We start from the raw sequence: 26,924 nt of genomic DNA, 5'->3' as shown, positions 1-26,924 counted from the left end.
ATTTATTCTTTGTCTTTTCTATTAACACTATTTTTTTATTTAACCTTTCCATTTTTAATTATTTCATTTTCTTTTTCCAAAAAAAAGGTTTCAGACTTTCAGGATCACATCTCTTACTCTTTTAGTCTCCACGGTTAACAGCAATTAAACAGCCCCACACACTTTCAATCCTTACTTTTTTTTCTTTGTCTTTCCTTCATTTTGGCGCCAATAGCTAACGGCGGCGAAGGAAGGAAGATGAACGGCGTCATGGCAGAGTCGCCGGAACTTATGGTAGATTCATCTTTTTCTCCGGTGCCTCAAAGAACGTCGTCAACTGAATCTAACTTCCGCGAACTTGATGATGCCTTTTTACAGGTCTTTTTTCTTTTTTAATTTCAATATTTCTTAGTTTTTTTTGAATTATTTCTATTTTTATAGGGTGAGAGACTGGCGAGGAATAGTTTTAACTGCCTAGGATTTAACAATGTGTCCAGAAACTGATAAATTTATGCGCAATTATTATGAATTTAATTATTTTAGTTTGAACTATTAAGGATTGGTTTGTTTTGTTTTATGTTAATTGTACAAATTAGCCGGAAAATAATTTGCTATTTTGTTGATATATGAGGAGAAATTATAGTGCTTAGAATTGTGTTGAACCAAGTAGGAGAATGTTGTTTGGGAATTGGATGAACGAAATGGTAGATTTGGAGTTGATTATTATTCTACAATGCAAATCTCACATGCCCTAAATTTAGGAAGTTTTGTTTTAGTTTTTTTCTATAAAAAGCATTGTTGACTTGCTCTACATTTTTTGCTTGATTTGTAAGATTTTCTGTATGACTTTACAACTCTTGTTATGGACTTTGGTTAAAATTTTGAACGAATAGACTTTTGAAATAAAACTACCATTAAAAGATTTCGTCTGTTGTTAACTTGAACGTTGAATAGAGGTAGTAGTTTTTTTGACGTACAAAATATAGTGAAAAAAACAAATAGTGCCAATGCGACGATGCCGTAACGACTTATCGACTTATCGTAGTGCCAAATATAGGCGGAAAGTATAAGATATCAATCAACGGCCCAAAATGCGGTTTTTTACAATTTTTATATGTGGGAAGTATCCCTTTACTTTTCTCAAAACCATTACAACAACGGTCAATGCAAGTTTATGGTTATATGGATGAAATTGAAATTAAAAAAAGCTATTTATAACCTATTTGCAGGGTAGTCAAGGATTAAATTACTATTGCACAAGAATTAACAAAACTATTTATAAAGTAGATTTTGTCAGGTATTTTTTATAATATACTCCCTCCGTTTTCATATTTTCTTTACAAATAGAATATACGAATTTTACTGTTAAACTTTGACTATATTTCTCATCAATCTATGAGAAATCATATTTACGTGGGATTTTGATAGATTTGTCTAAATATATATTTTCTAAAATTTTTAGAGTTATTAAACACTCATGATTAAAATTATTTGACATTTGTTAGTAATTTCAGCCTTATTTTGTACTACTATTTTGAACTTTCAATGATGTTTGTTCTACAGCTCTACTGATACTCCTACTGGCTACATTTTTAGTACAACTATATTTCCTAGCTAGCCATGTAGTTTTACTTACTTCTCTGTACGATGAGTTTGTCTAATTGTCTTAAAAAAATCTGGAGAGCTTTGCTCCTACGAGTTTGCCTAATGGTAAAAAACTACATTGTGCACTGCTGAGTACTCTACAAACGGATATCAATTGTTTTGAAGAGCACATTAGCACTTTTTCAAAAGCATGTTACATTTTATATATTGAAAATCACACATGAATTTGAAGTCCATTAATGTGCTTTTCAAAACCCTTAATCTACCTAGTTGAGTAGTGCTTTATGATGCACAAAATAATTTGGACCCCATTGCCTCAAAAAATGTTGAGCACTTTATAGTCGATAGGGTAAAATTATAGGGGCGAGCAACTCAAAGGAGAGCAACGAGTTTACATTCAAACCAAAATGTTTTAAATGTAAATTTTGCGAAATATCAACCTTTTGTAATTTTTACTAACTTACGTCTCTTTTATTCCAATTGATTGCTACTCTTAGATCACGGACTTCTACATTAGTGTTTACACTTATTTTGTCACTTCCATTTTATTCGACCTCACTCTCTTTCTTATGGTTCCTTAATGATAAACATCTCGGTCTTTAGATGCAATTTCTTCATATTTTTTTTGGTTTATGGTTCCATTTCACTTTACTTACCATGAAAATTCCATTGTATTTTGGGTGGAAATACATAGTGTGGTATAGGTTGGTGTATGAATAAGAATGTGAAAAGAGAGATTGTGGTGTGTCTAAATGAGTGGTGGAAATGAAGGAGTGGCCCATATATACTAAAAATAGACTAAATAAAAGTTTAATTCTATCTTTATGACTTTGTCTCATTAACAAATAAAATGAGTGCTTTATTGAGTGAATGGGGTAAAATCTTCAAGACAAAAGAGTAACCATTAAGGAAAAATTCTGAGAAAGAAAGTTTGACTATTAACGAATGGAGGGAGTAATTGACTTCCATTTATAAGTTGGTTCCTTTACTAGTTCATTTGCTATTTGATATTGTGTACTATTAGTTCACCAGCTTTTATACAATTTAGCTAAGCAACATAGAATGTTGTATCAAGTTCGGATATTCAATTGCATTTTATGCAACAGAAACAAGCAAGAATATGGCTTGGAGAGGTCTTGCAGATAAGGTTTGATGAGCAGATGAACATTTCGGAATTACTTGCAGATGGGAAGCTTCTGTAAGATGATCTTTTTTAGCATTCATAAAAGCTCTTTTTTTCCTCTTTCCAAAATGTGGTTCAACTGTTATCTTAAAAGTACTCTTCAAAGAATAATGTCTATTTTGTGTGGGTTGAATAGAACTCTTGTAAGCTTCTCTTAATGGTTCTCTCATTTTACGAGGTTTATGTTTATGATGTGATGAAGTGATGAAGTGTAATCCATGTTCATTTAAAATAATACATAATCAAGGGTGGATAGTGATCCAATGAAGATGATACTTTTTGGGGGTGAAGAACAAACAACATTTTTTGTGAGGTTTGTGGAAATAAATGTAAAAAGACAACAAAAGTTGTGAACTTGTTGCAAGGATCTATCACCAGGACAACCTTAAATCAAGAACTTAGCTTGATAATTGTAACAAAGTATAAATCAATTAAATCCTAGGTTTACCATAAATAATGGATCATAAAGTTCACAAAAGAGAGAAAAATCAAGTTTCATATAGATCTTGTTGATATAGGTTTGGCAACAAAAATGGTAATTTCGAGTATCATAGCTTGTATACGGATGAAAACACCTTTTAGCTCCTAGCGTAACTTGTATTGTGACTGTGAAATTTCGAGAAGCACCGCTTTGTCATTACACTTTAGATGTTCTACTTTGCCTTTGTTTGCCTCATTGTGTTTATAAATATTGTTTTCATCTATCTCTTATGAATATTTTAAACCCTAGGTTGTTGGGTGGCTTAAATTAGTACACTAACTGTAGACCTGGTTCAACAATAACAAAACAGCATGCCATTGCTGCAATAATTTATGCTAAGTGGCTCCATAACGTGAGGTATGGAGATCGGTAGTATGCAACCTTACATCACATCTGTGAAAGCTAAAGAGTTTGTTTCTTGCAGACCTTTGATTGAAAACATCATCGACAACTTCACATAACTCACAAATTCTCTTTGAAACATTTTACTTTTATTCATTATAATTGAAACAATAGAACTGAATATCTTTGGCTCTATTAATAATGTAAAATTAGTGTGGAATGATGTGGTAAATAATTCAACTTGTATATTCACTTGTGTGTTTTCTGTTCTTTTGATTAAGACTAATATTCAATGATGGAATCTTTTTCTCTATGGGTTTGTAGATTTGAAGTGTCTGAGGTGTTATCAAGAATGCTACCAATGCTTTCCGTTGATGAAACTCTGCTTAAAGTATATGAATGGAAACCTCTTGCATCAAACAAGAGTACACGGAGATATATGCCCTATTATAATGTCGATTCATTTTTAAGGGTAGGATTTTCACCAAGGACTCCGCTATATTAATCATGTAGCTTTAGATACGTTTTGCAACAGTGTCTAAGGTTGTAATTTTACTATTGCTTGTATGCATAGATTACAAGATCTCCCATTATTTTGCAGATGTGCAAAAATCTGGGCATGGATGGAATTGATCTCTTCACTCCCTCTGATGTTGTGGAAAGAAAGAACACTAGAAAAGTTTGCATGTGCTTACGTTCTCTTTCAAAGAAAGCAAAGCTAAGAGAATTAAATGTAAGAACTTCAGATGATTAATTTATTGATAAAAATTTTTGTTTCAACTTGTCTAATCCATTTTGTTCTAAGTCATAACTTATAACTATGAGAATAATTCTTAATTTGTGTAGGTTCCTGATTTTGATAGTGTAACTTGCACTGTAGTCATGCCAACTGACATGGTTGAGTGCATTCGCAAAAGCCTAGAGATGTCACAATCAAGTTCTTCTTTGTCAGTTGAACAGGATGCAGAAAAAGTCTCAAGGATTAGATATTGGCGGGTATGTTAATTTTTTTCTTCATGAAGTGTACATATAAAGAGCTATGTGAAAGATATAGGAATGAAATATATTACTATCGTTTTTGCATCATCCTTTTTGGTTTCTTTCCTTGTCTTTTGGAAAATGCCGAGTAGGCTTTTATTTTTTTTTTCATTGATTTTACTCGTGATGTTTCTGACAAATTGCAACTTCCATTTCAGAGAATGTCTGATACAGCCTCTGCTGTTAGTAATAGTTGCCCAGACAATGGTGATGAAGCTGAAAGTAGCTTTGTTGTTGCTGATACTAATGGATCTTCAGATTATGATGTTGCTGAATCTCTGGAGATTTTAGATTCACCAGTAGTCGCAGACTTTGATTCTGCACTAGAGATAAACGTGAAAGACGTAAAACATGAGGATGATGATCAGTGTGAATATCTATCACCATGTAAAGTCGAGTCTGTTGGTTCACCTTGCTCGCAGTATTACAGTGATGAGGATCTGTGCATGCCATCCTCGAATTGCCTTGGTTCCCGTATCAGTGGTAAAGGTCCAAAAGTAAATAGTGATACTGATAGTGATTTTAGAATTGCTGATGTGAGCCATGTTCCAATCGATTGGGAAGATTTTCATGAGGATGTCGGGAACTATAAAGATGTGAATGCAGATGATGATGAAGTTGATTCCGTATCTCGTGTGAAAAAAAATGGAGACACAGTTTGCTCACATGAATTTTATCCTTCTGAGAATAACAAATCCAATGAACATCTTAAAACTTCAAATAATCCTTCTACAGATGACTGCGAAAACAGCTCGGAGTTGGGTGAACTTCACTCTAAATGTAAAACAGATTTTCTTCATGCTGGTGATGATCAAAGACTGCGTCATGAGGATAATCCATTAGACAACATTGGGGCCAAACATATACCATTTGTTGTTGAAGTAAATCCTAATCCTTCTACTTGTGGGAACACAAACAAGGAGCTTTCTAGTGAGTTGCTAATAGAAATTTCTCATGTCTCGAAACCCACCCAATTGCCTGATTTTTCATATAATGTTGAGAAAAATGTGTCTGAAAATGGTAATGTTAGTTCAGAAGATGGGGAAGGTCAATTAAGGTTTGAGCAAGAGGAGTCTCCTTGTTCAATTGATTATGATGTGCAAAATCACAATTGTTCGAGTTTACTGGTTGCTAATTCCAATAGTCATGATGATCCTTGTGCTTTTGAAAGATTTGTTGCTCAAATTGGGGAATCTACTCCATTACTCCTTGACGTGGACACCATTATCAGAGCAGATGATCACTGTTCTCAAATAAATAACGATAGAGAGGAGGCATTTAGTAACATTATGATCGTGCCACATCACACAGAACAAAACTTTGACAATGGCTATATAGATTGCAATGCAGGTAGTTTGTTGGACATGCCTTGCACGGATATTAATTCTTCACCCTTTATGGTGATGTCTATGAACAGCACAAAATACTCAATGGACTGTAATATCGCGGAGGATGGATCCGAGGGTCATGATAATTTGATTGAGAGTGTTGATGACAAACTTATAAACAAAGATGACCTGCTTTTTGTTAATAGTTTTATTACGGCCCTTGGTGAGCCACAACTAAACTTTGAACCTCAGTCTCTGACTAGCGTGGAAGATACTGGCCATGCAAATCATCGGTGTTTGCAAGAAGTGGAAAAGGTGAATGCTCCATAAACCAGCTGACAATTTAAGTTTCATGTGGTATCTGCATCTCTTTGGTGCCTAGCATGTATATTGTATAGGGTCCTTTGTTTTCATTTGCAGGTCTCGAGCCGAGGGTTTCACGAGCCTCAACCTCTTTTTCTCCTTTGATAAGGGTATGGTCTGCTGTCATTCAACCCTTCTCAGACCCTAATTATAGTTTCTATGAGCGGTATATACAGGTTATGATGATGATGATCTGTATCTCTGCTGTGTCTTTTGTTGCTTTTGCTCCTCTTTTTGGGAAAAAAACTGTTTTAAAGCTTTTACTACTCGTCTTTTCTCCATATTTTTCTGTCACAACTTCTGATTTTCCTTCCCCCCGTATAGCATATGATTCTTTTTAGTCCAGACTGTTTGGAGTTACGCTGCTTACGTCTACACTTTTGTATTACTTGCCAATCATGCAATTGGTGTTAGTCGCTGATGGTTGTATCGCAACACTGATATACTCTTCTATTTGTTTGGCTTATTGCGTAGGGAGAATCTGAAGTAGTAAAGCAAGAAGGTACTGGCAAAGAACTCCAATCATATAAGCCCCTAAGGAAATTGTTGAAGTCAGTTGTTAAGGGTACAGCAGTATTAGGTGTTGCTGTTTTCTTGCTCCACCTCAGGTGCATAGTGTGATCATTATGAATTGACTATTGTAATACATACCAAGCTACCTTTGTTCATTTCATTTTGTCCTTTTTCTATGCATTACAGGAAAAACAGACGGGAGAATCGCTCTGAAGCAAAAAAGCAAGCAACTCATATTGTGAAGCAGGGTTTGCACAAGCCAAAACAAATGGGTCAAAAGGTTGGTAGTACGAGCAGTGTATATCCAGCTGAGAAGCTTCGTCTTGGTATATAGCCTATATAAATAACTTCATCGTAAATGGGAAGAACTCAGATAAGTACAAAAGCCTATGCATTCAAGATGATGTCATCTAAGGTATGTGCTACCACAGGCGGATCTTGAACAATATCTGTAGGGGTAATTAATTTAAAATATAAATCAAATAAATGAAAAATTAAGGAGGTCGAATGAAATACAAAAAATAAGATAAGGGGGCTGCCCCCGACAGGTGTGAAAGAAGATCCACTACTGTGTGCTACGAATGCCAAGGTCCTAGCCACCTAGGAGCTCAGTCTAGGGGAACAATACCCCTGTTTTTAGCCGGGGAAATGGTTGTCGTCTTGTCGAAGGTCCGAGTAGTAAAATAGCCAATATTTCTACCTACAAACTTTTGTTTGGCAATCCTTTTCTTCAGAAAATCCTGTTTAAAGTAATCAAATTGATTTTGCAGCAACAATCAGAATTCAGAACTTGTTATAGGATGCTACATTGATTGCCGCCTTATTTATTTATATGTTTTCCGTCTCTAAGAATTTGCACTATATGACTCAAATATGGGAGTTTTTGAGTTTGAGTTGTATGGTGCAAATTCTAAGAGGATATAAAGAGTATTATTTATGTAAAAAATGTTTGTATGTATTATTTCTGATTCAAGATTATTAAATAAAAAAAGCTCCTTGAACTTGTGTTTTGGGGGAGAACATACCTGGTGCATACTGCTCTCAGTTACCTTGTAAGTGTAAGTTGTAACAGGTGCAGAGGCAAATTCTTCAGCTCTTTTGGCTATTATCTATCATGAATAGCAAAAACCATCTAATGGTATGGTATTAAATCTGATAATTTTTTCAGCAAGTATTTATGAGAGATCTATCTGAGAAACACTTCTCACGACAATTTTAGCCCATAAAAATTGATATATGCCATGAACACCTTATTTAAAATACGCCAACTGTTTTCAAAATAATAACTTTCTTTCTCGAGTAAAACTCTTTTCTAAATCGGTTCTTAAATCATTTTTTCACATTTTAACTTTAGTTTACACAAGAATTTAGCACAAATAAATAAAAATGAAAAAAAAATAGAAGATTTAATGCGATTTAATACTTTTTTATTTTAAAATCAATTCAAAAAATACAAATAAAATCAAAAGGATTGTTGATTTAGACACCTACTTTGCCTTCTAAAAAAGTCTATTTCACATACCATAAACACCTACTTTGCATATCATAAACACATTATCATCATCATCTTACCCAGTGTAAAGCCCTCACAAAAAAATTATAGACAGGGTCTGAGGAGGGAAGGGCGGCGGCAAATCATACCCATAAAGGAGAGCGCGACCAAAGGAGTCCCCCAGCTCGAGAAAGATAATAAGACGTAGCTACATGAAAAGGATAAAAGGAATGTATATAAATAAAATAAATAAGTAGAACCAACTACAGAAGAAAACAAAGGAAAACAAAACTAATAATAGAAGAAACGTGAGAACCAAGATAGCAAGAACACCCAAAGGTAACCTAAGAGGACATCAGTAGTCTAAAACATGGATATGGCGCCTCCAACTACCCCTATCCCTAGTCAGGCCTTCAGAGAGGTTTAACTCATATAACTCAACTCTTATTTGCTCATCCCAAGTTCTTCTGGGTCTTCCTCGACGCCTCTTACTCTCTACTATAATGTTTTCTATCCTCCTCACCGGGGCGGCAAAAGTCTTTCTCTGCACATGTCCAAACCACCTCAATCTATTTTCACGCATTTTTCCAGAAATAGGGGCAACCTCTAGTTTTTCCCTAAACTCTTGGTTTCTAATTCGATCCATCAATGTGTGCCCAGACATCCACTTCAGCATACGCATTTCTGTAACTTCCATCTTATGTTCAAAAATCTTCTTTACAGGAAAACATTCGGTCCCATATAGCAGAGCAGGTCTGATTGCCGCCCGGTAGAATTTTCCTTTTAACTTGCTTGAGAATTTTCTATCACATATCACCGTGGTGGCTGCTCGCCACTTGAGCCAACCCGCTTGTATACGATGGTTTACATCTCCGTCAATCTCCCCATCCCTTTGAATGATCGATCCCAAAATACTCTTATTTGGTTGTACTTTTAACAACTGTTTCATCAATGGACACCTCTGGTTCACCTACCGGTGCTGTCCCACTAAAGTCACAGCGCAAATACTCGATCTTCGTACGACTAATGCGCAACCCTTTACCTTCTAAAGCTTCCCTCTTCTTGTCCAATTTGTTACTAGCCTCCTCTCTAGTTTCTGCTACCAGCATTATATCATCAGCAAATAGCATGCACCACAGTACCATCTCCCAAATAGATTTGGAAATCTCTTCCATAATGACAGTAAAAATGAAAGGGCTTAGAGCCGATCCCTGATGTAGTCCAACTTTAACCGGAAAAGGCGATGTTATCCCCACCGGTGTTTGAATGTTAGTCGAAACTCTGTCATACATATCCTGTATAGCTTCGATGTACACTGAAGAAATACCTCTAGCCTTGAGGCTATCCCATATGACACGTCGTGGTATGCTATCATATGCTTTCTCCAGGTCAATGAATACCATATGTAGATCTTTCTTTCGCTCCCTATATTTCTCCATCAGTCTCCTCAATACATGAATTGCCTCCATGGTTGACCTTCCTGGCATCAAACCGAATTGGTTATCTCTAATCACCGTTTCCTGTCTAATTCTCCTCTCAATTACTCTTTCTCACAATTTCATTGTGTGGCTTAGAAATTTGATACCTCTATAGTTCCCACATACTCCCTCTTATTCTACCCATTAATACAATTTATTTTTTGTCACTATTCACTTATTACTCTTAATTTGTATTTTGTTTTTAATCGATAAGTTAAAGCATAGTTTTGTGGGATCTTGTTTGGTTTGTCTTAATACAAGGATTATTAATATCAACTCTTTATACTTTTTAATGAAGAACAATTAAAGTTAGAGATATTAAGGATTAAAATATTGCCTCGACAAAACTAAATGGACTAATGATTGAATAGGAGGGACTATTTCACATATCCTAAACGACAACTTGACATACCATAAACACCAACTTCACATAGAATAAACATCAACTTCATATATAATAAACACGTAATTTATATACCATAAACACATACTTCACATACCATAAACACTTATTTCACATACCACAAACACCTACTAGAATTACTGTAAATACTTACTATAACAACAATAAACACAAACATTAAATATTACAAACACCTTTAGCATATACTTAAAATTTTATACATTTCAATGTGTGCTTTTTTTAGAAGAATCCATCAATACTTACATTTATAATTAAAAAATTATTTACTTTAGTAACTAAAATACCTATATATCATGTCAGGTTCGTATTCGAGTCATATATAAACGGGTTAAAAATCTCTTGACCTAAAAATGACTAATGTAATTAATTGAATTGAAAATTACAATTCTAACTTGGTCAATGATAAGTCAATCTTTCAACCTAATTTTTTGTCTTATATTTGTGACAATTTTTTTAGATCATTTAATCCATTTATTTTAAGTCAACTAGCACAAAAAAAATATGAAATCTAAATTTTTAATTGACAAACATTACAAATTTAAAGCCAAATAAATATACCATTTTTATAAATTACAAAGCAAATACTTGGTTGATGAGAAGTCTTTAGAATTGAATTCATATAGACTAGGACTGGGGCTGAGAGTGGGTTTTGGACTTTGGCTCGGAGCCTCGGACATGTAGATGCTATATCATTTTCATGGCCATCCCACAAAGATCGCCAAATTGGAAATTCATTTTTGCCTTTACCTTCAAAATACCCTCTTCCAACTCAACTTCAACATGATAAACAAAAGTCTTACCTAATAAGAAATTTATAAAATATTACAAAGATTACAAATTCTTGTGTAAGACGGTCTCACAATGAGATAATATCCATATATGAATTGAATAATTCAACTATTACAATTGTTAGCATATGAGCACCTTATTTTAGATCATTTTATCATGAGACGATATCTTACAAGAATAGCTCTATAAACATAAGCCTCAAACAAAAAATTTGAAGATGATATGATCTCTAGACTCAATAGCACAAATGAGAATCTCCTTATTTCAAGTGAGATAATTAGATGACAACAAACCTAAAACTTTACTGGAAAAGTGAAATTCAGCTCGTTTCTCAAGTGTACGATTTACTCTTTTGATTCTGACTATTTAGTCTTATTTGCTTTTGGCTCGGAGACTAAGAAATCGGATAGTGGGTCAAAGTAGTAGGGTATATAGAAATAAGAGAATATAGAGAGTAAAAGTGGTGAAGTTGTATTCAATAACCAAAATAATATAAATTTATTAAGATAAACTAAAATAAAAAAGGAGGCAACTTTTTTTTGTTTTTTAAAGAATACCTATAGCTTATATTATCAAGGTCCACCAAGGTTTGTAGACTTGGTAGGAAAGACTCCATACAAATCTTTTCTGTAGCATTACCAGTATCACACCTAGCTACCATATGGACTACGGTATTTCCAAGCCTATGAACAAAGCTACAAGTAAAACCAGCAAAACATGATATAGTCTCTGCAATCTTATCTAAGAACAAGTAAATGTGATTCGATCCACTTTCCTGTACTGAGATTGCATTGATCACCGTCAACGAGTCCCCTTCTAAATGGACATAATCATATCCCATCCTTCTTGCGATATCTAACGCGAACGAAGCAGCTGCAGCCTCTGAAATATGCACACTCCAATTCGCCTCCACGCATCAGGTCCCAGTGAGTAACACCTTACCATTATTATCCCGAACTACAACACCCAAGCCTCTTTGTCGATTTGTCTCTATATGAGCATCGAAATTGATTTTAACCCAGCCTGCACTTGGCGGTTCCCACTTTCTTACTAGTGGGGGATGGCAAACACCAAGCTTCTGTGTGTATAGTTGATAATCCTACACCATTTTTGCAAAAGATGTCGACATCTGCTTCAAATCACATGTGGAGTTAGGCATCACCACTTTATGCCTGCTAAACCAGCAAGCCTACATCGAAGAACAAATCGATGTTAACTCTTCCGACATAGCATGGGATAGTAGCCATTGAAGGGCATCAAAAAAGGAAGATCGGGGCGCATCTTAAACAAGGGAAAAGTGTGGATGTGTATGCCACATTACATGAGTTGTATAACAGTCCAACAGAGCATGGCACACAGTTTCCACCTCATTAGAACACCTCGAGCAAATTGGGGATTCGGTCACATGTCTATGGTGGAGTACCGCATTCACAGGTAAAGAATTTTTGCATGCTCTCCATATGAAGTTGAGCTTAGGAGGCCATTGCGAACTCCACACCTTTTTCCACAGCCCACCGCCATCATTTGCTTCGTCCAACTGAGGTCCTTCCATACTCAATCAGTATCCCGACTTCACCTTGTAGCTTCCATCCTTCGTGAGACTCCAAAACATTTTGTCTTCCTTATCATTTGGTGTAATAGGGATAGCAAGTATGTTGATGTTTATCTTCCATTCTTTACTAGCATTCTCGTTATTGTGTAGCCTTCACATTTGCTTTGCTAGCAGAGCTTGGTTGAAACATTTGAGATCCTTAAAACTTATACCTTCATTACTCTTTGGGCGACATAAAGTAGCCAACTGTGCCAATGTGTTTTCCTAGCATCTGTCGCCGAGCCCCACCAGAAACGAGCGAACATTGCGTGAATATCATCTATGATGCCATCGGGTATTCTGAAGATGCTCATCATGTAGGAAGGAATAGCTTGAATCACAGACTTAATTAGAACCTCCTTACCTGCTCTCGATATCAATTTCTCTTTCCAACCCTGAATTTTCTTCTAAATGCGTCGCTTTAAGTCTGAAAAAACAGCCTTTTTAGATCTACCCACAATGGTTGGCAAACCTAAGTACTTGAAGTGACGCTCAACTTCTTTGACCCTTAGAAGCTCCTTTTAAGCTTGAAAAAAAGGAGGCAACTTAAATGAAATAAAGGTTGCTAAAAAAATAAAAATGAAATCATGGAGCATTAGCCTTAAGAATTTCACAAAATATATAATGTGTTTGAGAATGATGATTTCATTTGAAAATATATAATTGACTCAAATTTATTATTTGGCAAAGTAAAAGTTTTTAAATTTGGATTGAGATTAATTTTATTATTGTTTTTAAAGTACTTAAAGTTGAGAATTTGAAAATGACTTTTCAAACCTTGTCATTCTCAAATTCATTTAAAGTCGGTGGTGAAGTTTGAAGAGTTTTTCACTTTACTCTTTTAACCTTTTATTTACCTATGTGAAAAATGTTCAATTTTCGCCACTTATAAAAAATATTAATTTTTTTCATAGAATTCTATAGCCTACCTAGAAATAAAAAAAAAATTATTAAAATAAAAAATAAAAACAAATTAAAAAAATTAATAATTAACTACAAATATAAAATGAATTCATGTGCCCAAGAGAATATTATTTTTCCAGAAATTTGTTTAATTTTAATATCTTTTTTAAAATTGTACCTAAAAACAGATAATTACACTATAGCAAAGTAAGTAAAAAGTAAAACAAATCGCTACAGTACTAACAACTAGTAAGTAACCTAACCAGTAATGGAACATAACTAGATCTAGAGCAGCCTAGGAGTATTCATGAAAAAAAATTATAATCACCATTTTCGTCTGCTGGAATTTTAAGAATACTGGGTATGTAAATTCTCTCTCAATCTCCAATGGTTTTTTTTATTTTTTTATTTTTTTATTTTTTTATTTTTTTATTTTTTTTCTGATTTTGTTGTATAATTTTTCCAATAATTCTTGGTTTTATGCATGTTTAGGAAATACAAATCACTTTCAAAGTTTGGTTCTTTGATTAAATATGGTGAAATCGGATTGTGAACATTGCAAGACATGGGAAGAGGACATGTATTGGAAACATTTCAACACTTTGCATTTTTTTGTGACTTTATCACCGAATTTCCAGGATCATCTTGTAAGTTTCTTTTCCCTTTTTTTTAAAAAAATGATTTTAAAGGGTTTTTGCTGTTGAATCTATCTTGTGTGATTATCTGGTTGTTCTGATAAAAAAAACCCTAGAATTCACCAATTTTTTTGCATTGAATACTTCATCCCATTTATAAAGGTTTCAAGTTTATGGTTCTGACAAATGACAATGCACATATGTCATTATTAAATGTGTGTTATTTGATCCTAATTTTTTGGGTTAGATAGTGTTAAAGATTTAAGAGTAGGATTTTGGTTGTGGATAAGAGTTGATTGATTAGATTAGTCGAACCAAATATGATCTGACCCGACTTGAAATACCCTGTATATAGAAATGAAAATTAGACTGCCAAGATATTTACGTGTTACGTATACTCAAGACATGAAATTAACCCGAACTGGGATATGTACCCGAAACCTGCCCAAACAACCGAATGGACACATCACTTGTGGCACCCCCGTTTGATATATAGTGATGCCTAAGACATGGATGATGTGTGAAACACTAAGTGATCTTGTTTGCTTATTCAAAAATTATTGTTTATTTTGTCAGCTTCATCAGAATGGAGTTCATATAGTGGATATTTGATGTTAAATCAAACACTATCAAGGTGTGTGAAGGTGAGTTGTCTTGGTTCTCCATGGAAAGGTTCTAAGAAAATTTGAGAGTATACGGGAAGTACAACAACTATCAAGTTGGCACAATTTGGGTATTTCACTTATAGAAAAAAATCGTGGATGTCATCGTGATTGTGGTATTGTCGCGGACGTGGGACCTCGCAGTGTAATGAATCATTTTGTGAACATCGCACTATGAATTGTTAACTTGAAAAAAATCCATTCTATCAAAATGATTCAAGTTTTCAAGAATATATATTTAACTTCATTCTTATGATAAACTTTATGGAACCTAATATACCTTTAGAAAATGATTCATCATCATCATACCTAGTGTATCCTGCTCATAGAAGTTGTTGCTCAATGATTTTGGTTGTAATAGTTGTTACTCAATGATTTTGATTCGCGTGTTACGTAACGGGGTTTTGCGGAATGACAGTTCTGAAGACTAAGTATCATACACTTGAAATCAAACAAGTTTGTTTCTTTGTCAATTGTGTTTATTCTGCAATATTTGATTTTAAAAACTTCTCTCTCCAAAATGCGACACCAATGATTTCTGAGATAAACCTGATCACTTGAAGGCCACTGAATCCTTAAGTCCTTTACGTATTGTTATTTTATATAGAGGGCTAAGACATTTGTATTCCTTGACTTCACTACAATGAATGCTAGTGAAGGTTTTGGCACAATGCCCTCACTCAATGATCAGATTGGAATGGAAGAGGAGAAGATATATACCACAGAAAGATTGCAACTTTTTTACTGAGAAATATATTAGAACCAAAACTATTTGTTTTGAATTGTATGGATGCTCCATTTATACAGATCCCTCAAAACCCTAACCTGATTGCCCTACACCCCCACGTAATTCAGGTCAAAAACCCAGTTCAAAAGCAAACACCACGTAGTACACTAACAGTTCGCACACCGCCCGGTCGACATTTGATTTTCCAAAAAATCAAATTTTCTTCAATTTAATGAAGAGGCCCCAACTCTAAGTCGACGGGTTGTTGTCCACTCGACATTACCCCTTTTTCTTTGCTTTAGTACATGAATTGCTGTAGGTCACTTACAGTATACTTATACCCCCATATACCTAGGTTAGACCTCTAGTGAGACTTCATCCACACTATAAGCTAAATGTCCAACAAAATTGCATTCCCATTTCAGTACAAACAGTTCAAAATGTGGTTTGGGGCAACATTCATATTATGCGCTTCAACATTGGTGATTTACTTGGTTAGAGGTAATCATCAGATATATAAGCACTCAAATTTGAGCCCTTGATTAAGGTTATTATTTTAATATTATGTATTTCAGTCTAACTTAATTAATTCTCCTATGTGATGTGTTCTTGCTAGTTAGTTTCCTTTTTGAAAACTTGACCTCAATCTTCTTTTTTACTTGTTTGCCTCCTTTTATATTTGAAATTGATTTTGATTGACTAGGTGTTGCCGGAGAAATTTGCCGCCCACATGAAAGCTCATTTGCCCGATAGAGTGTCTGTCAAAGGTCCAAGTGGTGCTTTGTGGCAGATACAGCTCTTGAAATCCGGTGATCTTCTTTTTGTTGGAAATGAATGGAAAGATTTTGTTAAAGCTTATGATCTGAAAGAAAATTGCCTCTTGATGTTCAAGTATGAGAGGAACTCTCGTTTTGAGGTCTTAATCTTTGATAACGGGAGTTTTTGCGAGAAAGAAGCTACCTACTTTGTTAAGCAAGGTAGTGGTACTATGTCTGAACAGGAAGATAAAAAAAGGAGGACCGAAGGAGAAGTTGTCAGCACTGAGATTATGGAGGATGATAATGAAGAAGATTCTACCCCTGTTGTATCTAAGAAGCCCAGAAAACACAGTGAATTGATGGCGTGCTCTCGAGAAAAATTGGACACTCAAATTAACGTTCTTTATGCGACTGCAAGAGGTAGAGGCAGACCAAGAAAGATAAAATCTAGTAAGCGTCATAGAAATATAGATTTTGAAATAGAAGTTTCTATACGTATAGATTTGAATCACGCATGCGTATGATTTGGCCAGAATCTATGTTACTTGGACTCGGGTACTGATGTCGGATACTGGTACATGTCCAAGTGTCGGACGTCTAAATATTCAATTTTACGCCTAAAATGAAGTGCCTAAGTGCCATACCATTGTCCGAGTATCAAGGATCGGACATGGGTACGTGAAGCAAAATGAAGAGTCCGAGTAACATAGGCCAGAATAAAGATTATTGGCAAAAAAATGAGTGTAATTTCACAGGGAGACATAAGCCCCCTTGAAAACGAAGAATATTCCCCCCCAAAATGACCAGTCTTACGTATTAGAGGCTCAATCTAGTAAGTTTTGGTTGTAGGAGATATAGTAATCGAGAAAGGAGAAGCTCATTTACGCAAATATTGGATACATGATTTTGTGTGTAATTTGGCGGAAAAGTGCATGGACAGAAGCGAGAAGTCTCGTATTTTTTTCTTGAGTTGATGAGCTGCTCCATCTTATACTGAATATATAAAAAATTATTGACAAATTTGCATACTTATGTGGCAGATATTCAGCCATGTGGAGAAGTCCGTCATATTCCAGAGTGGAACTTGGTTAGCGTTGTACAAGATGAAAGTACGCCAGACGTAGATCGTCCTCCCAAATTGGAGGCTCATTCTGGTGAGCATCGTTGTGCAGATTTTCTTCGAGCGCCAGACGTAGATCGTCCTCCCAAATTGGAGGCTCATTCTGGTGAGCATTGTTGTGCAGATTTTCTTCGAGGAGCCGATAAATGAGTTTGCAGTTCCCTTAATGTCTTGACGTGCATGATTTGGCAGAAATAGAGCCTTTTAGAATCGACTCGTTCAAGGAAGTGATCACTCCCAAAACTTTTGAATATTCCCCGGTTACAGATTGTTTTCCCCGAGTCGATGGTCAAACAAGTAAGCTAATGTCTTTCGGGACATCAGTTGCTTATCACAGACAACATTCCCCAAAGGAGATTCATCCTTGCCAATCTCGCGGGAAATGTGGCAGACGGAAGAAGTTTCTGTCGGGAAGTGGTAAACATTTATTCTTATGGATTAGTTACGTGGTTGATTTTAGATTATCATCTCCAAACTCGGTTTGCGTTTTTTAAGCTTAACTTTTTCGTTTTGCTTGAATACAGCTTCAAATGAAATCAGTCTTCCTAAGGAGTACAAATCGACTAGAAGGGTGGTAACTGAAAAAGAGAAGGAGGACGCTTTGCAGAGTGCGCTTCAGGAACAGACTGACGCTAGTTTCACTGTTGTATTGCCGCCTTCAACTGTTTACCGGAGATTTTTCTTGGTAATAATGATTATAATCAGCAGGAACCGTATATATTTCTGTTTTTGCAACTTACACGAAAATCAAACTTGATCGATTTATTTGAAAAAATTCTATTATGTAGACTGTTCCTGCAGCGTGGCAAAGTAAGCGTCGTCTTCGTAATCTCCAAGAAGTTATTCTTCGTGTTGGAGAAAAAACATGGCACACTACGTTTTTATGCTATGGCAAGAAAGGGGGGCTCTCAGCAGGGTGGAAGACATTTGCCCTTGACAATTTCTTGGAGGAATTCGATGTCTTAGTCTTTAAACCGGTTAGCCGTTCAGATGAGGTTGTTATGATGGATGTTGCCATTTTCAGAGTGGTTTCAACCATTAGTTCTCTTATTCCCATTGCTTATTATTAGGCTACTTCCGCGAGTAGCTTGTTCAATGATATATAGGAAGTGTGCGTCCTTGGCCGCTAAGACCCTGAGTGTATACAGTATATATACGTTATGATACATTCGATCCAATGTAACATAATTCGTCTTTTGAATTTAAGATTCGCTTAAATTTGCCCAAGAATAGCCCAAAATCGACAATTATTTGCTTTTTTCGATTCATTCGTGAGGAGATAAAGCGAATCATGTGACACTGAATTTTGATCACTTGTTATGAAGGTAAAATGTATCTCCTTAACTTGAAAATCAATTATGTGCAATTGGCAAGCTTGATCAAATATAAGTGCATGGGTATAGCCGTATAGGAGAGCACGAATATTTAATAAGAAATAACGATGTAATACTTGGTAACAGTAGTGAAATACGTTATAACGTATAAAGGCAAAAAGGAAACATATTTGTATGGGGTTGACGACTCGTGAACCCTTGCTCGGTGTTCGCCTCCTTATTTTGCAAGTTTTTGATTAAATGAAGAAAATTGAAGTCGAGGGCTCAACAACTCATCGATTCTAGACTTAACGGGTTTTTTATTGTCGCTTATGGGTTCTTTATTTGATTCATTCTACAAAGTTGGCACATGGATCAATGATGTGGTTATATAAAAGTTTGCCTTGATTCAAATTTTTGTTGACTTGTTTTTACCAAACTTCTTTGTTCGTTGTACAATTTTTAATTTATATTTTGGGCAAAAAGTGCTTATTTTGAGAATTAAGTTTAAATATTGCTTACTTTTTGAATTTTTTTATATTAATTTGCTTATTCTTTTCAAAATGTCAATATTGGTTGCGACTTGTGTGAATATTTTTAGAAGACAAAAAAATATGTTAAATTATTAGTGTTAATATTTCCTTCTTTTGTTTTATGATAATTGTTATATTTTACTTTTTCCACAATCTAATGTGTTATTTTGATCATTATATTAAATTATACACATCTTAAAATTATAAAAAGTTAATATTATGAAAGTATGCGATTAGACGATTCAAATAAAATCCCACTTGACTAAAATATTTTTCTACAAATTAGCCACAAAATCAAAAATAAGCTTAAACAATAAATAATACTAATAACCGTAATATAGCAAGTATTTCAGAATAGAAAAAATATTACACAATTTAAAATTATAGCTTCTATCAAAATTTGAAACCTAAAACTGCAAATTTCATTTTCATTACTTTAACCACTAAGTTTTTCTTGATTTTGTGAGAATCAGTCATAAAGTTACGGGTCATTGATAAATTACTGCTACAAATTTTAATATTTACGTGTTATAATAGCTATAAATTAAAAAGTATAACTATTGTAATCATACCACCAGATTTCAGTCACCCGTATTACAACTGACCTTCGATTCACTTTTTTAAAAGGAAAAATTGATATTAATAATTAAATATTTCTGTGAATAATTCTGCCTTTAAATTATTTTTTAATAATTCAACCTTTGCCTTTAGTTTGCTGTCAGCATACTAATAGGGTATGCTGATAGCAAACTAAGGGCAAGATTGGATTATTAAAAAATAAAAGAGGACAAATATTGAATTATTAAAAAATAATTTAAAAGTGGAATTATTTACAGTGAATGGAAGAAAGATTAGAGTATTAATATCAAATTTTCCTTTTTAAAATCAACTTAATGGCTAGAATTTTTTTAGAAATATTTGCATGTTTTTTTTTGTAGATTTTTACTAATAGAAGTAAAAACCTCACAAAAAAATTTCTAAATTTATTCTTAAATGAGACGATTTTAGGATGAGACCATATCTATTGGCTAACCCAATATATAATTTTTGTCTTAAAATGATCACTTAATTACTTATAAATTTAATATAATTACTTTTTATAGTCTTAGAATAATTACTTATACCCTTAATATAATTGATTTTTAAGTAGTTAATTAAAAAAATAGACTATTATAGAGACCCATGTTAGGAGATTTCCAAAATTCCGATCAAAGAAAATTTCCACACCAACAACACTGGTATTACCCTGATTACCCTATTCTCCCTTGGATTTTTGCTTCTTTAATTTCCTCTTTCACTCATACTTTCAAAAGTCAAATCACTATTAGTGCGATCATTAATAGTCTCATATCTTCTCCTTAAATGTTGCATTATTTACTTTCCTTTTCCAATTACTTTTAGTTTTTCCAAGCTTTATGAGTGGCTCAATTGTGGGTTTTCTCTAACTTTTCACTTTCATTTTTGGTTATTCACTTACATTTTCATCATCCCATTGTTTTTTTTTGATGTGTAGGGCCCATATTTTGATGCAAAAATCTTTGTTGCTGAAAAATGGAGAAGAATGCAGTGTGTAATTGTTGCAAGACATGGGAAGAACAAATGTATTGGACACATTTTAACTGCATGCATTTCTTTGTAACCTTACCTAAGAACTTCCTTGATCATCTTGTGAGTTTCTTATGTTTGATTTTTCTTTTTTTTTTTGATTGGTTTTTGTTTTTTTTTTTTAATTATTCTTTTGACAGATTTTACTGATTTTCCTTCATGCAAATGTTCAGCATTTATGGCAAACGTTCAGCATTTATGGTCTTAAAAGAAGGGAAAAGATTTGATTTTGATCCCTTATTGTACTTCTATAAATTTACAACGCTGTAATTTTGTGTGGGTGACGGCCAGGGTGAGAAAGATTATGTTTTGATGTTGTGTTTTAGGTTTATTTGTCAAAATTGTTGGCTAGTTTGACAAGAAAATTGTATTGATTGAAATGTATATACTCTCTTTGTCCCTTTTATTTTGGTAAGATGGGGAAATTTAGTGAACATGGGAATTGAGTCAGAAAATGAGATGAAAAATAAATAGATAATAAAAATGAGAGTGGGACATTGCCCCCCAAAAAAAAAAAGAAAATGGTGCAAAATTTGGGGAAATAAAGTAAAATGAGAAATGATGCAAATTAAAAGAATAGACAGTTTGGTTTTTGGTTTAATAATTAGTTTTCCAAGAGTTTTAAGAAATGTAATGCAGATAAACAATATGAATTACAAAGTATAAATTTGTATTCCGTTGTGTATATGGTAATGGACTCCTTATTGTATGATCACCAAGATGTAGAATACTTTGAAGATTAGTTTGCAACAATGATAACACTTGAAAACTTGATATCTAGTTGTAGGTGTATGGAAACTTTTCTATTGTAATATTTCTCCACAACGGTACTTGAGAATGTGTATGAAATTCACAATGAGATGCAAAAACTATGCTATCACGCTTAGATAAAGTGTGTAGAATAAATGATTTTGTGTTCTTGTAGATTGTAAAATAAGAAACTAAACAAAGAGTTTATAAGGCTCTCTGAATGTTCATGTGAGGAGTGAAAAACAAAAATACATGATTTCTTAAGGAAAAGAAAGATACAGAATAATAAACAATATTTTTCTACATGCAACTTCCGCTATATATTATATAGCTTGCATGCGTTTATCCCAACTATACCATCACATAACTATACCATCAATATAAGGCTACATAACTTTCATTGACTGATATAATATTCAGATCGTACAAGGTGCTCGGACGAACACATATAGTGCTTGAACGAGCAAAAGCTAAAAAAGTTTTCTAGTAGCATTTTGTTGCTCGAACAAGGCACATAAGTGCTCGAACGAGCAATAACCTGCTTGAACGAGTAAGGGTATGCTCGAACGAGCAAAGCTTTTTATGAGCTCCGGTTTGTTCTGTTCATTAAGCACTTGCTTCGTATGTTCAAAGCACTTTGGACTGTAAGTTTTATTACTTATTTGTCACACTATATACATTGTATATGTGAAAGGTCCTAACTCGCTCTAAATGTCGAACAGATCATGTCTTCAATGAGCAGTATACATTTGAGTATGATGATGATGATGAGTTAGCCTATTTGTTAGTTATAACACTAGGATGTTTGCATCTTGTACCTTGTTTATCGCTATCAATTTACGTTAAAAAATCTTGCACTCGAGCCTTTTAATGTCGTTTATGACACATATGAAATACTTATCTGTAATCGATGCGACCAACCAGGTACTCCCTATGAAATTTTACTCCCATATGCAAGCTCAGTTACCAGCTAAAGTGTCATTGAAAGTTCCAAGTGGTGCCATATGGGAGATCGAGCTGCTGAAATCTGTCGATCTTCGCTTCGTTGGAAACGAGTGGGAAGCATTTGCGAAAGCTAACGAACTGAAAGAACATTGCCTTTTGGTGTTTAAGTATCAAAGAAACTTACATTTTGAGGTCTTAATCTTCGACGAAGGGAGTTCTTGTGAGAAGGAAGCTGCCTATTTTATTAAGAAACGCGAAGAAACCAAGTCTGAACCGAAAGATAAAAGAAAGAGGGCTGTGAAAGAGGATTCTAGCTCGGAGATTGCTGAGAGCGATGAAGAAGATTCTTCGGTTGATGTGTTGAAGAAGTCTAGGAGTGATGATGGAGGAGACGTTTCGTTGGGTGTAAAGTTGAACACTCCGAGTCCTAGGCATGTTCCTTGTCCAGCTCCTAGACGTAGAGGCAGGCCTAGACGGGTACTACAAACACGCAAATCGCAAAGCAAATCAACCGTTAAATCAAGTAACTCCATTTGTCGCTTTGAATTTTGCTACACTACAACAAAAAAGGTTTTCCCAATGATTCACGTTTTTGACATGAAAATGTGATTTGTGTTTTTATGTACTCGACTCAGGAAATGAACCTAGTGAGATTGCACCGACAGAGTTGATCGTCCCTGGAAAAAATGGAGAAATCTTTCTCAATAATCAGTCTCAGAAATCGGAGGCTCAATCGGGTAAGATTTCTAGTGTAAAAGGTGGGAGGCTGTTTTATGTATATACACCCTTTTGGGAATACAAAGTACTTATTGCATACATTTTTTCAGATAAGAGCTTGAACAAAATGGATGGTTCCAAGAAACTAAGTCCAACTTCAAGGGTGCTGATCAACCCGGAAAATGGTGAGTAGTCTTTAGATGTGGAATTGTGGATCACACTAACAATTTGATAAGGTTATGGTCGGGCTAAGGGTCTTATTGGCTGCAACCTCCTTAGTTCTTTTGATAAGGGTATGGTCTGGACTTTGTCGTCATCCAACCCTCCCCTAATCATAATTTCTATTATGAGTGGGATATACTGGGTATGATAACGATGACTAACAATTTAAGGCGCCAATCTGGTTTTGTACTCTTCAAATGAGAGCGACCTCATGTAGTTACTAGTAAGTATGATGAATGAAAATTTTGCTAACATGGTGTGCTAGAAAAGCAGACGAATGGAAATGAAATGGACCGTTAAGTCATATCCTAAAGCACGAACCATCAAGACTTCATCAGAATGTGAGCTGATAACTTTCTGAAGTCTTGATGGTTCATGTAGATGTTCATGAAACTTCGAAAAATACTGCAATATACTCCCTCCGTCTCATGGCTTATGCTACATTTTTCATTTTATTCCTTCTCATGACTTTGCTTCATTTTTTATTTTGGTTTATCCCATAGAGCATAGTACAAGATGAGGTGTCAATCGCTATTGCAGTAAGGTCATGACAATGTTGGTCGTAGGCGGAGGGAGGGGGTGGCCAAGGTGGGCAATGACCAATGAAAATGTAGTAGAGATGCAACATTTTCAGTAAGACTACGTTCAGTAATTACCCATTGGCTATTACCTCGTCACATCTCTCGAATTTGTAGAGTGATAGTTTTTTATTTCTTTTTAATAAATATGATGTGACCTTGTTTACTTGACTAGAGTAAGTAGAGTAAGGAACCAACTGAAGTTTGTTTTGAATAGTAGAGATTACCAAAAGCGCTTGTGGTTCAATGGAGAGAGCATCTACATGTGGAGCAGAAGGTTTGGGGTTCGACCCCTACTGAGCGCAGGTATCAATTGGGGGTTTCTTGACTGCGCGCATCTCTCTTTACTCCCTCCTTGGGGAAACGGGTATGATTTGTCCGCACCTTTCAAGAAAAATAAAACCCCCCACCCAAACCCTGCCTTGTCGGGATACTGGAAGTGTTCTTTACCTTTTTTACACAAAGTAGCACGACACTAAGAGAGAAAAAAAAAGATACAAAAAGAATGTTTAGTATTGTAATTAGTACACATACTACCTAAAATGTCCATGTCATCTTCTGGGGTGAAACCTAGATATGTCGAGTATAGATCGGGCCGAACGCTCATCTCTACATATATGTTTAACCAACTCTACTATTCTTCAGTCTTATATGCTATACATTATGAAAATGATTTTTGATCAAATAACCTGCGCCATGGCTGTTAGAGTATATAACATATTCTGGGGCTTCAACCACCAGTTTAATCTTCTGGTTGTGTTGGTTCTTTGACATGGTATCAAAAGTCAGCGTGACAAGAGGTCACGAGTTCGAATCTCAATCATCCCTCATTTAAAGTGGAATATTCAGCGTCAAATATAAAGAGGACATGTGTTGCATTCACATTTCTACCCAAAGGGCTCTCGTGTGAGGAGGCATGTTAGAGTATTAACATATTCTGTGGCCTCAATCACAATGGCCTAGGCAGGCCCGAGCCTAAATCCTCCATGCTCGTATTTAAAATGCAGTTTCTCTTGCCCTTGTTAATATAGCTCAAAATTCCTCTTGAAGTCTCATATGAACTAAAACTAACCAAAACATGGATTATGAATATTGAATAGTATATGTCAGTTGCTGTTATTAAATTCTTCAATTGTTATGATAAACTTGAGTATGTTCACTTTGCTACTGTTTGTGCTTTCTTTTGCATTCTTTAATTGTGCTTTTGGATAGGAACCATTACTACCTCCAAGTTTCTCATTCATTTTTTGATCATACTAACACTTCAAAAATTCTTGAGCCGAGGGACTCTTTGGCCGCACTCTCCTTTATGGGTGTATGAGTTGTCGCCTTCCTTTCCTTCCCAAACTCTAATCATAGTTCCTATGAGCGGGATACACACAGTAATATGATTATGTTTGTGTTTGAAGACCCTGTGTAATATTAAAATTTATGATATTTTCTAACAATTTTTATCTTTAGACACTAACATATATTACATAATTTAATATTGAGGCTCTAATTTTTCGGGGCCCTATGTTGTCGAACATGTTGAATATGTTTAGAACCTCCCCTAATCTTACTTTCGCCTTAAACAGCTTCAGCTAAGAAGTCTTGCAACGAGTACATATCAAATCGAAGACCAGTGACTGATCAGGAGAAACAAGAGGCTTTACAAAGGGCAATCCAGAAAAGGACTGAAAATAGCTTCATTGTAGTAATGCGACCAACTAGTGTTTACAAGAGGTTTTACATGGTAATCTTTGTTAAAAATTTTCTGTTAAGCTAGGTAAGAATCAATAAATGTGACATAAACTGTTGTTTTTTCACAGAGTATTCCTGGGAAATGGCTTAACAGTAACATGAATTTCCAACTCCAAAGCCAAAAAGTCGTTTTACGTGTAGGACACGACACATGGCTCGCGACTCTAGCTACCTACGACAAAAAAGGCGGAGGGTTCACTTCTGGGTGGAAGAAGTTTGCACTCGATAATAACTTGGAGGAGTTTGATGTTCTCGTCTTCACTCCTGTGACCGAGGAAGACGAGGCTCACAGGAGTGAAGACGAGGCTTGTGTTGCGATGAATGTTGATATTTTCCGAGTGGTTCCAACCATCACTCCTCTTACTCCCATCATGTAGGGTTATGGACTATGGTATGTATAAGTGGCTTGCTAATCTAATAGAATGTGTTACCTATGACACTATTTTGATGCACCTTGGTCAGTAACAGCGAACAAACTTATCCTATGATAGTATGTAACTATTTGCTATCGTATTATGAACTTATGTATTAGAAAATTCCCTTGTTACAATCTTCTTATGTTACATGACATTGCCATTTTTTCGACTTCAACGATTTTGCAGCTTACTGAGTTTGACGAACTTGGTAGTACTTGTTTGGTGAAATTTAGAAGGTCGGAATGTGACTTAGGTCGGTCGTAGACACGATAAATGTCTTGTTTGTTTAGAAAGAATGACTTTTGGATTGGTTAGAGAATAAGACTTCAAAAGGGGAATTGTCTCACAAGTGTGGGGGAGATATTTGGAGTTTAGTACAATAAAATATTGTTTGATTGATATAAGTAAAGAAAAATGTGTTTAGCAATATTATAAATATAATTTTATTCTCTTAAAATATATTTTTACAATTATATGTAACTATAAATTTAATGAGTTTTTTTGTTTTGAGTTGTATATTAATTCGTTGATAAAAGATTCATACAACATATACATTAGAATCAATCAAAAAAATACTCTCTCCTATTCTACCTATTAGTTCCATTTAATTTTTGTCACTATTTACTTATCACTCTTAATTTATATTTTATTTTTAATCTATAAATTAAAACATAATGATGTGAGATATTGA

At 34.7% G+C, this 26,924-nt stretch overlaps 3 protein-coding genes across 9 annotated transcripts; all 3 read left to right on the top strand.

The window, feature by feature from the left end:
* On the top strand, nt 1-7,854 carry LOC130828306 (uncharacterized). Of its 5 annotated transcripts, XM_057694214.1 has the most exons (9): nt 1-357; nt 2,691-2,782; nt 3,915-4,062; nt 4,192-4,323; nt 4,437-4,586; nt 4,787-6,271; nt 6,355-6,429; nt 6,794-6,927; nt 7,019-7,854. In XM_057694214.1, exons 1-9 carry the CDS (start codon nt 238-240, stop codon nt 7,164-7,166), a joined length of 2,484 nt encoding a protein of 827 aa, XP_057550197.1. In that variant the 5' UTR covers nt 1-237; the 3' UTR covers nt 7,167-7,854. The 5 variants fall into 5 exon arrangements, with proteins under 5 accessions (XP_057550197.1, XP_057550198.1, XP_057550200.1 ...); XM_057694215.1 differs by lacking the exon at nt 6,355-6,429; XM_057694216.1 differs by lacking the exon at nt 2,691-2,782 and having other exon boundaries at nt 50-357.
* A 5,859-nt stretch (nt 7,855-13,713) lies between these two features.
* LOC130828305 (B3 domain-containing protein REM16-like) lies at nt 13,714-18,763 on the top strand. Of its 2 annotated transcripts, none has more exons than XM_057694213.1 (7): nt 13,714-13,870; nt 14,002-14,156; nt 16,237-16,711; nt 17,332-17,517; nt 17,604-17,828; nt 17,936-18,096; nt 18,200-18,763. In XM_057694213.1, the coding sequence occupies exons 2-7, from the start codon at nt 14,043-14,045 to the stop codon at nt 18,479-18,481; spliced, it is 1,443 nt and encodes a 480-aa protein (XP_057550196.1). In that variant the 5' UTR covers nt 13,714-13,870; nt 14,002-14,042; the 3' UTR covers nt 18,482-18,763. The 2 variants fall into 2 exon arrangements, with proteins under 2 accessions (XP_057550196.1, XP_057550195.1); XM_057694212.1 differs by having other exon boundaries at nt 13,715-13,870; nt 16,237-16,741.
* Nucleotides 18,764-20,470: 1,707 nt separating this feature from the next.
* On the top strand, nt 20,471-26,416 carry LOC130828304 (B3 domain-containing protein REM16-like). Of its 2 annotated transcripts, none has more exons than XM_057694210.1 (7): nt 20,471-20,495; nt 20,771-20,925; nt 22,537-23,080; nt 23,193-23,294; nt 23,385-23,459; nt 25,652-25,809; nt 25,886-26,410. In XM_057694210.1, the coding sequence occupies exons 2-7, from the start codon at nt 20,809-20,811 to the stop codon at nt 26,192-26,194; spliced, it is 1,305 nt and encodes a 434-aa protein (XP_057550193.1). In that variant the 5' UTR covers nt 20,471-20,495; nt 20,771-20,808; the 3' UTR covers nt 26,195-26,410. The 2 variants fall into 2 exon arrangements, with proteins under 2 accessions (XP_057550193.1, XP_057550194.1); XM_057694211.1 differs by lacking the exon at nt 20,471-20,495 and adding an exon at nt 20,565-20,687 and having other exon boundaries at nt 25,886-26,416.
* Nucleotides 26,417-26,924: the final 508 nt, after the last annotated feature.

The sequence above is a fragment of the Amaranthus tricolor genome, chromosome 12, assembly GCF_026212465.1.
Source record: "Amaranthus tricolor cultivar Red isolate AtriRed21 chromosome 12, ASM2621246v1, whole genome shotgun sequence".
In the NCBI taxonomy this organism is placed as follows: Eukaryota; Viridiplantae; Streptophyta; class Magnoliopsida; order Caryophyllales; family Amaranthaceae; genus Amaranthus; species Amaranthus tricolor.
Note: the sequence above shows the minus strand (reverse complement) of the source record. Positions and strands in the feature narration are given on the sequence as shown.